Source organism: Mustela nivalis (genome assembly GCF_964662115.1).
Source record: "Mustela nivalis genome assembly, chromosome: 8".
Taxonomy (NCBI): Eukaryota; Metazoa; Chordata; class Mammalia; order Carnivora; family Mustelidae; genus Mustela; species Mustela nivalis.
The window spans coordinates 19,616,385-19,630,952 of NC_139027.1; the positions used below are offsets into that span (position 1 = coordinate 19,616,385).

The 14,568-nt window shown below is 48.3% G+C and overlaps 1 protein-coding gene across 1 annotated transcript in view; it reads right to left on the reverse strand.

The window, feature by feature from the left end:
- The window catches only part of HADHA (hydroxyacyl-CoA dehydrogenase trifunctional multienzyme complex subunit alpha), a 47,764-nt gene that overhangs the window by 500 nt on the left and 32,696 nt on the right, over window positions 1-14,568 (reverse strand). Inside the window, exons 11-19 of the mRNA XM_082745073.1 lie at window positions 13,721-13,830; window positions 10,758-10,892; window positions 8,380-8,551; window positions 5,832-5,918; window positions 3,013-3,153; window positions 2,459-2,527; window positions 1,520-1,715; window positions 746-860; window positions 67-212 (exon numbers count right to left, since the gene is read on the reverse strand). Coding sequence (XP_082601199.1) covers window positions 67-212; window positions 746-860; window positions 1,520-1,715; window positions 2,459-2,527; window positions 3,013-3,153; window positions 5,832-5,918; window positions 8,380-8,551; window positions 10,758-10,892; window positions 13,721-13,830 — 1,171 coding nt within the window. The remainder of the gene's footprint in view (window positions 1-66; window positions 213-745; window positions 861-1,519; window positions 1,716-2,458; window positions 2,528-3,012; window positions 3,154-5,831; window positions 5,919-8,379; window positions 8,552-10,757; window positions 10,893-13,720; window positions 13,831-14,568) is intronic.

Genomic DNA, 14,568 nt, shown 5'->3' on the forward strand with positions numbered 1-14,568 from the left:
TGCAGGAGACAGAACAAGCTCTCGGACAGAACAAGCTGCCTGCCCTGCCCAACCCGCAAGACCAACCTCCGAGACACGGGGGGAAGCCGAGCCCGAAGACCGCGCCGATGTCTCCCTCTGTGGGTGTGGCCAGGATCCCTTCCTGCAGGCACATGACCGCCTCGTTCACAAATCTGGTCACCAGGCGGTACTGGATGTCTTCGTCGGAGGAGCTGCCAACAGGGAGAGACACTCAGGTAGATGAAGCGTCCCGGGGAGGGACGCAGGAGCTGCGGCTGCAGAAGCGAATGGCGCTCCGAGGGCCAGCCAGTCCGCAGCTCGCGATGGTGCAGAGACGAGCCCGCGGGAGGGCAGCCCTGCTCCGGGAAAAGGTGGCTCAGAGCTTGTCGGCCTAAGTAACCAGAGGCTGGCAGCTAGCGCAGGGCTGGGCAGAGCAGACAGAATCTCCTGCCACCAGCAGCTGTCAGTTACGAATGACAGAGAGGGTCTGGCGGGGTGAGAGGGCCCAGGATGCCAGGTTTTCTATTGCTCTCCAGACCTCCAGAGGGAAGGCTGGAGCAGGGGTCTTTCCGAGGCTCAGCTGTAGTCTTGACCCTGACGCGGGGCAGAAAACGAGATGGCATGTGGAAGGCAGAAGGATTCTGGTCAGTTAAGGGGATTAGCAAGGAAAGCTGGAAGAGGGCGGAGCAGCTCTGGGCTGAAGAGAAACAGGTTTCCGCACTACTAGCTACTGAAGTTAACTCACACTTCAGACTTCGGGGGCACCTTCAGACTTGCCAGAATGCCGTCCATGTCAGAATTCACATTCTTGTTCTTCACACCCTCCTGATAGATGTAAAAGCCCTTCCCAGATTTGCGACCTAAGAGAAGCCAGAGAGGGGAGAATGACGGGATCTCAGAGCTCAGGCCTGCGGATTCTCTTCTCTCCTCGTCTGATGTACGGCTCCAGCCTCTCAACTGTATCCCTGCATGTGTCTGTCTAGCTAACCCTAGAATTTTCATGTTTGTCCACAAGGCTGACAAAGAAAGAAAAATGATCTTGTATTTCTTGGGGCTTTCAAGTCTGTGGATGCGGGTGGGAAAGAGCACTTGGGTGAGCTTTCCTTCCAGCCATTATGCAACACCAGGGCCTAGTAGACGCCCCGGTCCTAGGGTTGCTTCTGCTGCTCCTTTGCCGAGACAGAAAGCCAGCTCTGGCAGGCCTCAACCACGTGCTCTGTGCTCAGAGGGGTCACCTCCTCCACACAGGTGGCCAGACAGCACGGTAAAGCCTGGGGGCCGAGTCTGCTCCCGCAGGATCACAGGTGTGTGAGAGGCCTTGGGCCAGATGAAAATGTCTGGCTTGCACACCCTGGGCAATGGCAGGGCCTCAGGCCAGGGTTGTCATGCAATCATTTAAAAAAAACTCCCCCTGATGTAGGCTCAGTGTTAGGAAAGACTCTCGCCCACAGGCCTTCTGGAACTGTGTGTCTCAGGAAACTCTGCTCTCAGGGTGTTAGTTTTCTCTGAGGCTACTCACCCAGGAAGCCCCTGGACACCATCTGCTTCAGCAGTTCTACGCTCCCACCTCCAAACCGCTCCCCGAAGGCTTTGCCCAGATCTTCTGACACGTGTTTTGCTACATCCACACCCACTTCATCGACCAGTGTGGCAGCACCCACAGGAAAGCCAAAGCTTGTGGTGAGGGAATCCAGCTTCTTGGGCTCAACTCCTTCCTGAGTGGGAGGTAAGCAGGGACCTTAGAGGAGGAAGGCATTCCGGACCCTCTGCCAAGGGCTCCCCATGCTGGCCCTCTGGCACAGGGCCGGTCCGACACCCGCTTCTCTCCGGGGTGCCACCTGGCTGGGCCCAGGACTAAGGCCGGCCCACTCAGGGAAAGCAAAGGAGGTTTGGGAGCCACCGGGGGAAAGTCTGGGCCTTCCCTAACCCACAGCACTTTAAGGCCTGAACAACTTCAGAGGTGAACACACTATTCATTTCCTTCTTGTCTGCAATTCGGACCCTCAGCAGTGATGAGATTCCATGGCAGGCGGGAGAGGTTTCCCCACAGCTGGGAGCAGTGATCGCCCCCCGGAGCCTGTGCCTGAGAAGGCACCCCCAGAGGGGTGCGTGCAGAAGCTGCTCCGGGACCAACCAGACCAAGCGGACCTGTCTGTTCCGGGTGGTTCCGGCCTCTAAGGGAGGCAGACGCTGTGCAGAGGAGCACTGTCAGGAGGCGTCTGGTCCTAGGGAGCAGTGACGGGAGTGAGGGAGCAGAGTCAAGTTCTGCCCACTGTAGGGCAGCAAAGGCCGTGATTTTCCACCACGGTGTGGAAGGATCAGGCACAAAAGGGCCGCCTTGGAGAAGAGCATGGACTTAAATGTATTAGAAGGAAGCCTGTTCACCTTAGCAGTACCAGTGTGGAGGACTGGTTTAAGAAGTGGGAGACGCTGCCGACATTCCACGAGCAGCACTGACCTGTAGGATTCTGAGGACTTCAGACATCATGGGTGCGAGACACCTGGTGGTGTAGAAGCCAGGTCCGTCCTGCCAAGGGAGAGAACGTGAGCTCGCTGGCCCCTCCACTGTGGGTACGATGCAAGGCCAAAAGAAGGTTCTCTTCCCCACGTGTCCTCTCAAATACAAGGTGATTTATATTCCCAAACAGAATCATCAAAATTACATGGCAGTGGAAGCCACAGCCAAGGCAGCACGGCTTGAACCAAAGAGCACAGCAGAGGGTTTCACAGCCACCCGCAAGTTCTGGAAGGGCTGGGAGAACCGGCCACATCCCAGCCACTCCCCCTCTCAGACACTGACTCAGCAGCCCAGTCCGCACCACACACAACCAAGGGGAAATCCTACTAAAAGGTGACCTATTTGCCCCAGAACAGTCATAAGCCTGAAGGTATAAGGAATCTGTGCAAACATTCACAGCCAGACTTCACTGGGAGGAAGACTCTGTCCTAGCTGACGGCACTTTAATCAAGGCGGCACACCCAGATCTGCCGCTCTGTTACACAACTCCTTACTTTAACCACAATGATGACCTTCCCCTGCTTGAGCCCAACGGCTACGGCCGAAGCGGTTGTGTCCTTAGACGTCTTGTTGGTAGTGATGATCTCTAGCAGCTGCATCTTGTCCACAGGAGAGAAGTAGTGCATGCCGATCACCTGCACGGGGAACACAAAGCCACCGGCTCGAAGACCGCGGGGAGGGAAGCGGACAGCACTCCGTGTTTTGGTAGGAAAGCAAGGGAAGTCATCTGAGTAGTTTGGCTCTGTGGTTCTTTCCTAAAAAGCTCAGTATTCTCAGAGGGCTCACTAGAATCTTCCAACTGCTTCTAGGGCAACATATCCTACTAACAATTAATGCCAAAATCACAGCTAACGACCCAGTTAGACTCATCAGGGAAGAATGAATGAAGGTTCCACTCCCATTACTGACACTGGGGGTTTAGAGGGCCCACTGTTTTTGAGATGGGGGAGGCAGAAGTAGGCAGAGGAACCCATTAATATGCTGGACTGTCAGAGATGTATCTGCTTTTTACACACGTGGGTCTCACTACCAGGGTACTGGGTTTAAATAACAACAATGTTCAGGGATGCCTGGCTCAGTTGGTTCAATGTCCAACTCCTGATTTTGGCTCAGGTCATGGTCTCGGGGTCATGAGATCAAGCCCTGTGTTGGGGTCTGTGCTCAATGAAGAGTCTGGGATTCTCTCTCTCCCTCTGTCCCTCTCCCCAACTCCCACACTCTCTCTTTTTCAAATAAATTAATCTTAAAATTATCAGTTCAAATGCACCTGAAGATTCATTAAACCAATGATTCTCAAAGTGAAGCGATGGGACAGCAACATTAGCATCGCCTGGGAAACTTGAGAACTACAAATTCTCCGGTCCACCCCAGATCCAGATCTACTGAATGAGAGGCTAGGGGCAGGGCCCAGGACTGTGTTTAAGAAGTCTTCCAGGTAATTCTGATATATGCTGAAGTTCAGAACCTCCTCCTCAAGTTAACAATTAGACAGTCCTCCCAACTGAGCTGCTGTGGGAGAGAATGATTTAATCCTAAAACTGGTAGTTTTGCCCCTCTTACCCTTGCGTTAGCTGTAAGCTACAACTAATGATAACTACCAGTTGCTGACTGCTGGCTACCCACTGTTCTTTAATGCCTTTGCCATTTATTCCTTACATTTAACCCATCACTCTGTGAACTAGTCAGTCTTATCTAGATGAGGGGAAAAGAGTCACCAGGAGGTTAAGGCTGGGAGCTCAGGGTCCCTTAGTGAATGGCAGTGGGATTCCATCGCAGCTGGCCCGTTCCAAAGCCTGCCTACTCTCCATTACGTAATGCACAGGTCACTTAAATGTTCCATGAACTTACCAAACCTAAAGTTGCTTCTAAACCCTAAACTGTTCCTTAACTTGTGTCTAAACTATTTAAAAAGACAGGACCTGATTCAGAGTCAGTACTTATGAGCGAAAGGAATTAGCCTTTACAACATATACTTAGACACAGTAAAATGCACAGAACTTAAAATGTTCATTTCGGTGATTCTGACAACTGCACATACACTCGTGGAATCACTACCCCAAGCAAAATCTGTAGCCCTCAAGAAAGCTATGCCAAAGGGGACCAACCTGTCCTGGATAAGCAGGTGGCTGGTCGCCCTCCCCGTACCCATCACTGTAATTTTATGCAACACAGGGAAAGCAGGTGACGGAAGCTATCCTCGGGCTCTGGAGGCCAGGACTACAAAGCATGATGCTTGTCCCGCTCCACTGGGAAAACGGGAAGTTAGCATCAAAGATTCTCCGCCATGGACTTGAATGCTGCCGTGCTCTGACTGAGGTGACATGGCCAGACTGTCTGCCTTTATAGTGTTCTTGTGTCTTTCCTCGTCTTTCCTCAGCATCACTCTTCTCCCTGTGACCTTTTCCTGACATCCCTGAACTTGTCTGTCAGGCCCCGCATCGCTTCCAATCCGAGGTGTGCTTGGAAACAAGCTTACCCTGCATTCGCGAGCTATTAGAATAGGAACAAACAGACTTTTTTTGTTTTCAATACAAGCACCTGTCTGAACAATTTTGGCTGCTTATGAGTCTTCTATGTTTCCTTCCTACTTCCGGCTGGCTCTGCTTAGCTGAGGCTAATTGCTAACCTCCAGGGAGGTGAGGTGTTTGATTTCTCTCTGAGCGATTTCACTTTCCCTGGGTGACTGGTAGACAGCAGAAGCCCAAAGACACATTTCCAGTCATCATTCTAAACACTCACTGAAAGTGCTCCCTGGGTAGAAGTTCTAAGTGAACCTACAGGTGGACACACCTCACCACCCCGCCTGATCTATTCCTGGATGTGGAACTGGAACCAAACCTGTCTTAGACCGTCACCAGTGTCTGCTCTGTAGCTGAAGTGATATTTTGGAGTACCCCTCTTATTTTAAGGGCCTATCTTTATTTTTTAAAATTTAAAGATTTTATTGTTTTTAAGTCATCTCTACACCCAACATGGGGTTCAATCACAACCCTGAGACCACGAGTCACATGCTCTGACTGGGCCAGCCAGGTGCCCCTTGGGCCTATCTTTAAATACCTAATTATAAAAATAGTCCATTTTATAGTCTGAACCTAAAAAATAAGAGCTGTTAAGGATGGAAATCACCTATTAAAGTATATTTTGGTTGTACTTCACCCCCTATCTCACAGCGGTCACGGTGTTAGCTGCTCTGTGCCCAGTTTTGGGGAAAACGTCATCACCCCTCCATCCCACAGTCCACACCAGGCCCTGCTCATGCTCTAAGCCTTTCTCAGGGAAAGACTTCAGGGTCTTCCCTCTGCTCAGAATTTACCTTCTCAGGTCTTTTGCTGACAGCAGCTATTTCATTGATTGGGAGAGCGGATGTGTTACTGGCAAAGACACAGTGATCTGGAATCACCTGCAGGGGAAAAGCATTGAAGAATGTGTCCCGTAAGCCTGGGAGAAGACTGGAGCCCGGAGCAGAGCTAAAATGTGAAACCTGGGCCTGGCCCCACTCCCCCCACAACCACTCAGACAGGAGATACTATCTGGTCGACATTTACAACCGCCCAGCCCTTCTGTGATGGGAAGGGTGTTGACCTGGTTCTCTTTCCCATTCTGCCGCCTACTAGTTCTGGCTCAGTGTCCTAATCTGGCGACTGCATCTCTGCAGTTTAGTAAATGAGACCTCAGATAAATACTGAAAAGATAACCTTGAGTCAATTCTTGTTCATTTCAAGATTCAGCATGCATATCAGTCCCTCTTGTTTGGATCTGCTCTCGAATCTGAAAGCTGACAATCCCCTTACGCTTTACCTTCCTAAGAACCAGCCACAGCACGCGTGCCCAGCTCATTTTATACCGGGTGCTATTAGAAAACTGCACCACTGTAATTAATCTACCGCACAAGAATCCCATTAACTGTTCTCTCTATCATCCTGGAGAACAATCTCTAATGTAGAACATCTCAGCATTCTGTTCACGATCCCAAACTACTCATGTTTTTATTCAGCTGCGTGCACAAAGAACATGGGAAGGCACACCTGTCAGATCTGTGCATACCGGGACAGGCAAAATCCTAACACAGGAGATGGAGTCAAGGTTCAAGATACATGCAACACCCTGAAAAGCTGAGTGTAAAGTGACAGCAATTGTAATGGGGACAAAGGTAGAATACCGCATTAAGATTCTTTTAAAAAGAAAACAGGAAAAACCTAAAGAGGCTCCTGCTGGACAAAACCTGGCTCTGGAGGCGCCTGGGTGGCTCAGTGGGTTAAGCCTCTGCCTTCAGCTCAGGTCACGATCCCAGGGTCCAGGGATCGAGCCCCACATCAGGCTCTCTGCTCAGTGGGGAGCCTACTCTCCACCCCCACCTCTGTCTGCCTCTCTGCCTACTAGTGATCTCTGTCAAATAAATAAATAAATAAAATCTTTAAAAACAAACAAAAAGCCCCACAAAAATAACCTGGCTCGGCAGTCAGCTTGTGTAAAGGCTTTTAGGATTTTAGCTCGTCAGAAGTGTGAACTGAGAGCAGAGCATGACTGCAAGGAAGTCAGGAGCTTCAAGCGGCAGGTCTGTGCGGTGGGGTGTCTCACACCAGTGAGGACATCGTGAAGAGCAGGCCAATGTCTCCAAAGGCCGCTGGACAGCCGGCTCCAATTCCTCCCTTCCTGATTCACGTTGGGCTTTCCTGCAACCCAGATGCAGAGCCTAGTTCCGCCCTTCTGAATCTCGTGACTTGCCTTTACAGGAGCGACACTCTGAGCTCCAGACCTTAAGAAGCCCTGATTTTTTGTCCTTCTGGAAGCCAGAGGTCAACACCATAGCGTCTGCTCAGAGTCTGCCCTTCTCTCTATTGGATCCCTCTCTGTCCCCTGATCACTAGTTTCCCTGCTGCCAGAACTGACACACCCTTCTCCATGCCTGGGGTCCCAAACCCAGATTTTCCAAATGCAAAGACCATCAGCTCGTCAGCTGGTCAATGGTCTTCTCACCATGCTGCCTGTGTCTGCTTTTACTTCTTGCCAGGATCTACCAGCCGCGGGCTCAGCAGCGCCCTCCAAGCCCCCCGGAACACCACCTACCTCTCTGCGCCTTAATGCCACTGGGCACAGATGGGATACGAATCCATGCGGCTCTTCTGAATGTTCCCCCCAGCTGAATCTACGTTACCCTCTGTCAAAAGATTTCCCAGGGCATGGATTCCGAAGCGGAAGCTGTCCCAAGCACAATGCTTGTCGGTAGTGTCTCCACAGGCTGAGCGCGTGGCAGAGCAGGGCCCGCCCTCACACAGAGGCCTCTGTAAGAGTAGGGCCACTACTCAGGACACCGGGAGAGCTGCCGAGCCAGTGGCATTTCGTGTACCGTCAGGCCCTGATTCTACCTCATACTCATTCCTATCTTTGTTCTCCTCTGGGCTCACTCTTTACACCATCCACAGGAACCTGTTTTGCACACAGCATGCAGAGCACTCGCGATCAAGACCAAGGCACCATTTCCACAAAGGAAGCATCTGAAACCTGCCTGGGGAGAGAATTTCTCCCCTGTGTCCTGTGCCGGCTAGACCTGCAGAAGTTTAGTTACGGCTTGTAGCTGACCCTGAATGTTAAGACAGCTGGCTACACTCCAAGAGGTCATCTCTATGTCCAGTGACCCAACTCCCACAGAACACTAACGAGCCTTGTGCTACTTGATTTTCTTACCTCAGGACTCAGATTTGACCTTTGTAACCTATGTACTGTGCATGGGTTCACAGAAAAACTGAAAGGTCTGGACATGAACAGCTCTATAAAAAGAACCATGAGTTTCCTTTTAGAAACCTATCTCTGTGTCCTCCACTGCTAGGCTACGATTCAAGTACAACAGGCCTCCGACTTACCGCTTCCACTTCCTTTAGCACTCGGTGCTTAAGACTAAGGTCCTCAAAAACAGCTTCAATCACCATGTCAGCTTTTTCAAAACCCTGGTAATCAAGCTGCCCAGTCAAGTTGCTGAAAATGGAGTCCCTTTCAAATGATGTTAGAGCCTTCTTCTTCACTTTATCATTTAATCTAGAAAAAACACAGTCCGAGTCAGAAGGGAAGACGGGAAACTTAACATTTGTGGAGCATCCACGGGCCGGACAGACACTGTGCTGTGTTTTTCATCAGCTCTGTGAGGCAGTTCTGTTACTCTGCTCTGAGGGAGAAGAGTTGCTCAAACAGGCTCAGAGGGACATGTGGTCAAATGGCAGGGTACCAGGCCAAAGGCAGGTGGGTACCAGGCCAAAGGCAGGTTGGCCCCAAGCCCACGTTCTTTCTCCAGTGAGAGACTTCTACGTGTGAAACTTACCTAAACTCTATCACTCATCAAGCATTTAAATTTGCCAAGAGGAGTACACAAATACTGGAATGGCAAGAGAGAGAAGCAGCTCTGGTAACTCTCTACCTGTAACAGAGGAAACACCCAACACGTGTCCTAGACCACAGGGACATGCACCTCATTACACACCATCCTGTTACTCTGTAATCTTCTGAAGAAGAGAGAGTGAGCACTGTTTCTTATATTCTTAATCTACTTTCCAGTTGGCACATATTAAGTGGCATATTATATTGATTTCATAAAATATTGACTCAAGGTTTCTTCCTGCCCATAGGGAGATAATAAAAAGGATTCCTGCTATTCAGACGTTTAACGGATTACTTTTCAGTTCCAAGAAAAACAGGCTCTCTTGGGTTATAATCTGACCACACTTTCAGAACGACTGACCTAGAATTTTCCTCTGAATGAAGAATGAAGCTAAATCCCATTCACTAATAAAAGAAAAATTAAAGCCACAAGGTAACTTCAAAGTATTCAAAGTCTTAAAAGTCCAATCTCTTGGTTTTTGACAACGATGTCGGGAGTTAGCAAACCCGATGCTTGTCGGAGTTCAGAACATTATTAGTCGCTCTAAGGCCTAATGAAACTGTTATCAAGAGAGGATAGGAAACGTGTCACAAGTCAGCAGTGTGGTGAGGGGCAGTCGCCCGAGCCCCAGGCTTCTGAGGCACAAAGGGAAAGCTGGAGCACCGAAATCCAAAAGAGACAGGGGGTGGAACCCATTCTAGAGCAGCAATTTCCCATTTCGGTGACCGTAGGAGATGATGTTTGGGGGTGCTTACAGGCTAGTCTCAGGGCAATGCTGTTAGTGAGCACAGGCCCATTTTTTTTTTCTTTTGGTCACAAATCTTTTACTCAACTCCTTGCTATCTTACAATAATCTGCCAAAATGATTAAACCTGCCACATCTTGTATAGCATTACAGTAGCAACATTCAGAGCCTCCCTGCAGAAAAGAGGTCAAAATGGGCTGAAGCTACATAACCCATTTGAGAAACAACAAAAAAGCTGACTGAAGGTGCCTCAAAAAGCCTCTGCCTTCGGCTTGTGTCCTGATCCCAGCTACTGGGATGGAGCCCTGCACTGGGCTCTCTGCTCAGTGGGCGGTCTGCTTCTCCCTCTGCCCCACCCCACCCCCGCTTGTGTTCTCTCTCTCTCTCTCTCTCAAATAAGTAAATAAATCTAAAACGAACAAAAAAACAAAACAAAAAAACCTCATTCAACTGGAAGTCACACGTAGCCAGCTTGTCCACTACACTGAAGCACAGACCTGAGCTGGAACCGGTTTCTAGTCTGGCTAAGCGGCTGCTCAGTTTCTCCCCCTCTGTAAAACAGGCAGCGTGTGGGAGGAGGGAAGGGGAAGGTGGGGAGGAGGGAGAGTAATAGTCAGTTTTTATTAATTCAGAGGTAAGATGGAGACACAGTCTCAGACATGGTGGAACCAAATCTGTTTCCTCCTTCTCTACAGTATCGCCAGCCAAGAAACAGAAGGTTCAAGAGTTTTGACCCCAGCCCCACCTTCAACGTGCAGTTACGGCACATTTCCTCACATCCTCGTCTTCCCCAAGATCGTGCTGTTTCAGTACAGTATGACAGTGAGATGGAAACCATCAAAACTCACAAACACGAGAATTTCTAGTCCTGATACCAAAGCATAAAATAAATGGCATTTAAAAATATCTGATGGTTTTCTCTTCCGCAGACATTACAGATTCCAATGATGTTAATGGTTTCTAATATGCGCAATAAAGTAAAGGTGAAGGAACTAGTGTCTCTAAAAATCAAAGGCAAGAGCTTAACTACGGAGCATCCAGTACTCACCACGTTCAGGAAAAAGGAATATGTAATGGCAAAAAACAAACAGCATTCTGCTGACAGAGGCAGACAGTGGGCTTACCCTTTGAACACCTGTTGTTGTCCTCGGCCCAGCCCGGCTAGTGTAGCATCTTTAAGTATGGTCCTCAGGCCCTTATCCACAGAGACCTGGGCAATGCCGGCTCCCATCAGCCCTGCACCAAGAATGGCTAGGTGCCTGGAAGGAAAGCATGAGTGACTTTTGGTAAACTAATCATTTCAGTAAAAGTGGGAGATCATCCAAGTTATTCAATAAACCAATGAAAGTGGGCATAATAATAAGGTATTTTAAATAATTATTATCTGTAAAAATCTATACCTACCTATAGATTTTATCTATTAAAGAATTCTAAAGATTTTAATCTATAAATAAGGTTTTAAAATCATTTCTAATCTGTAAAAAATTTAAATAATTTTTATTTTTAAAAATTGACTTTTCAGGGGTGCCTGGGTGGCTCAGCGGGTTGAGCCTCTGCCTCTGGCTTGGGTCATGATCCCAGGGTCCTGGGATCAAGCCCCGCAACAGGCGCTCTGCTCGGTGGGGAGCCTGCTTCCCCCTCTTTCTCAGCCTGCCTCTTTGCCTACTTGTGATCTCTGTCAAATAAATAAAATCTTAAAAGAAAAATTGACTTTCAGATTTATTTATTTATTTATTTATTTCTAAGAGAGGGAAAGCAAGAGAGAGCATGCAAGCACTTGAACAGTGTGGGGCTGGGGGAATCTCAGCCAGGCTCCACCTCTAGTGCAGAGTCCAACACCCGGATGAATAAAATCTTAAAAAAAAAAAAAAAAGAGCAAACAGATAAGGAATTTAAATTATCGAAGGTGAGGGGAAGAGCCTAGAGACAGAAGTGGAGGAAGCAGAGGCATTACTGGCAGTAGGGAAAACAGGAGGATACCTTTTCTTCATTTCGTTAAGGTGTTTTTGTTGTTTTTTTGTTTTTAAGTAATCTTACACCTAACATGGAGCTCAAGCTCGACCCTGAGATCAAGAGTCACGCGTTCTTCCTAAGGCAGCCAGGCCCCAGTTCTTTAAGTTTTCTTAGTCAATCTTCCGTTCAACCTATCCTGCCTTGGGTACCCTAGAGTTAATTCATAGCCTTTTTCCTCAACTTATTCCCCAAGTGAGGTCAACTCTTAGATCACCCTTATCTGTAAATGCTTACTTAAGGATATCTCATTCAAGCTTGGAAGTGTTCTGTTACAGTATTCTTCCGTATTCTGGCTGTTTTTGGGGGCGGGGAGGAGAATCTTCACAAGCTTAAATACTTTGTCTTCATTTTCTTATTTCTTATGTGAGACTTGTGTGGATGTTGCCTGTCTTTTTTATGTATTTGGTATAATAACACCCTACCCAAATGGCATTATATGCGAGCTGCCTATGATAGGAAGAGGTATATGTGGACAGGAGTAGGAGTCTGGAGTGGCTGACATTATAGATTCTGTAATTTAAGAGACCTCTCTTCAGCTGCAAGGTAGTTTCTTTAACTGATGCCATTTTTTCATAGATGGAGGGACGGGGGTAAAGGGGTAGGATGGCGAAGAGGTAGAAGTTGGTGTGTGTTTTACAGTTTTGTAATTTTGCAGGATCCAGTATCCTTCTCTTCTCTCTTCCTGCTTCCTTTTTTTAAAAAAGATTTTATTTATTTAACAGAGATCACAAGTAGGTAGAGAGGCTGGCAGAGAGAGAGAAAGAGGAGGAAGCAGGCTCCCCGCTGAGTAGACAGCCCAATGTGGAGCTCAATCCCAAGATCCTGGGATTGTGACTTGAGCCGAGGGCAGAGGCTTTAACCCACTGAGCCACCCAGGCGCCCCCTCTTGCTTCCTTTTCCTTCCTGTTGTAATAAAGTTTCCCTCTTACATAATTAGAAGTTGGCAGCATATTTGTCTTCTATTTGTGCCGCGCATGGGGAAAGGGTGGCTGTGCTGTCCTTGCTTCTGTCTGATTATTGTAGAATGTATGCAGAGATGGCGACTTAGGGGGCCATCTTATTCTACCGCAGCATGAAGCAATTAACCTCACCCATTGAATGCGAGATACTGCCACATTGGTGGAACAAACGCCACAGACAGGTACTGACTGCCCTGATCAACATGCGTCCTGGAGAAGCAGTTACAGTCACAGTTCATATTCTATTTGGAAATTAGCCCTCTGGCCTTGCATCGTATTTGCCTCACCCAAATTTCTTACTGGTTTTACTTCTATTTTGGATTGTAGTTTCATTAAAGATGAAGGGTGGAGAAGGCAGTAATATAGCTGCTCTGAAAGCCCTCACAGTAATTCATATAGAGCAGTGAGACTCAACCTTGGCATTACCGACATTCTGATTACTGTAATTCACAGGCCTGTCCCATGTACTGTAGGATGTTTAGCAGCACCCCTGATCTGCTCACTAGATGCCAGAGGCACCTGTGGGAACCAAAAATGCTTCCAGACATCATCAAATGATCCTTCGGGGGCAACATGGCCCAGGCTGAGAACCACTGAGCTAGAAGGTGAAGTCAGGGGCATTATGAAATTAAAATGCTGAAGAGCTTTTGGGCAGCACAGCACCGAAAGGCTTGCTGCAAAGAATGACGTGAAACAGGCAAGTAGAACCTTAAGTGTTTAGGTTGTAAGCTAGGAGGACAAGCTTTAACAGTCAGAATGAGACTTTTATTTTTTTTAGGGAGAAGAAGTGTGAGTGCCCAGAGATGGTATCTCAAGTCACAGGGAGACACAAGATCATTAAACAGTGCGTAGTGTGTGTGTTTGGTGTGGGAACATGGGCTATAAGCCAGATTTCTAGGGGACATCAATAGCAGACAAGAAAGCCTCTATAGGAGCCATTAGATAGGCCTGGAGAAAACTCAGCACAGGCGGAACTTTGAAAGCCAGTAAGTTCTTAGTAAGAAAAGGGATCTAAGGTGCTCAGGAGAGAAGAGGTACATGGAGGCAAGACAGAAGGTATGAATTTAGCTCTGTAGTGAAACCTACAAGAGCTCCCTAGGTGGAGTTTAACTTACTTTGCTTCCTTCTGTGGTGTTCCAAATTTATTCTTCTTACACAGGACCTGACCATGATAAAGTCCCATCAAGGCCTTTGATTCTCTGGTCATTGCAAGCTCTCCAAATTTCTGAGAAGTAGAGGAGAACAAGAAAAGGTAGAACTTCAGAGTCTCAGTGATGGGGGTTCCTTTGGTCGGGTGTCCCTACAGAGCAGAGGTAACACATGCGGAGCCCTGGTGCTCTGGGGGCCTGGGGTGTCTTCTCAGCAGCAGTACGTTCACACTACTGCTTTGGAAAGGGTCAGGACACATCTGAGCTCTCGCATACTCTGCACCAGAGGTGGCGGTAACCAACCTTCTTCGTGGAACTAGAGTGTCAGGGCCAAAATGGACCCTTCACAGTCCTCTGAACCAACTCTCATTTTGAAGACTGGGAAGAGGAAGCCCAGAGAAATTAAGTCACCACGCCACCTCAAGTGGCAGAAACGGAACTCACACCAGGGGGGTAGGGCTCTCAACTCTGGATCTCTTTCGCTAAAGCAGGCTGCCTGCAGGACACCTGCCACTTTGAAAACTACCCTTATGCTTACAGAGGGCATTGCTCAAGAATCCGAGATTTAGAGTCTGGGTTTGACAGACCGGATTTGAATCCTGGCTCTGCCATTTCCCAGTTGTGAAGCGTAGGCAACCCAGTACAAGAAAGGTTTTCTCTTGAACTTGTCCCTGAGCTCTTGAGACACCTGTCTTATTATCAACAAACAGTCATTCTTCAATGATTGCTTAAAACTTAAAAACAATCCAAACCTCTTAAATCCACAATACCACCAACTCGTTGGAAAAGTGGGAAGAGGTGAGGCTGGTTCATAG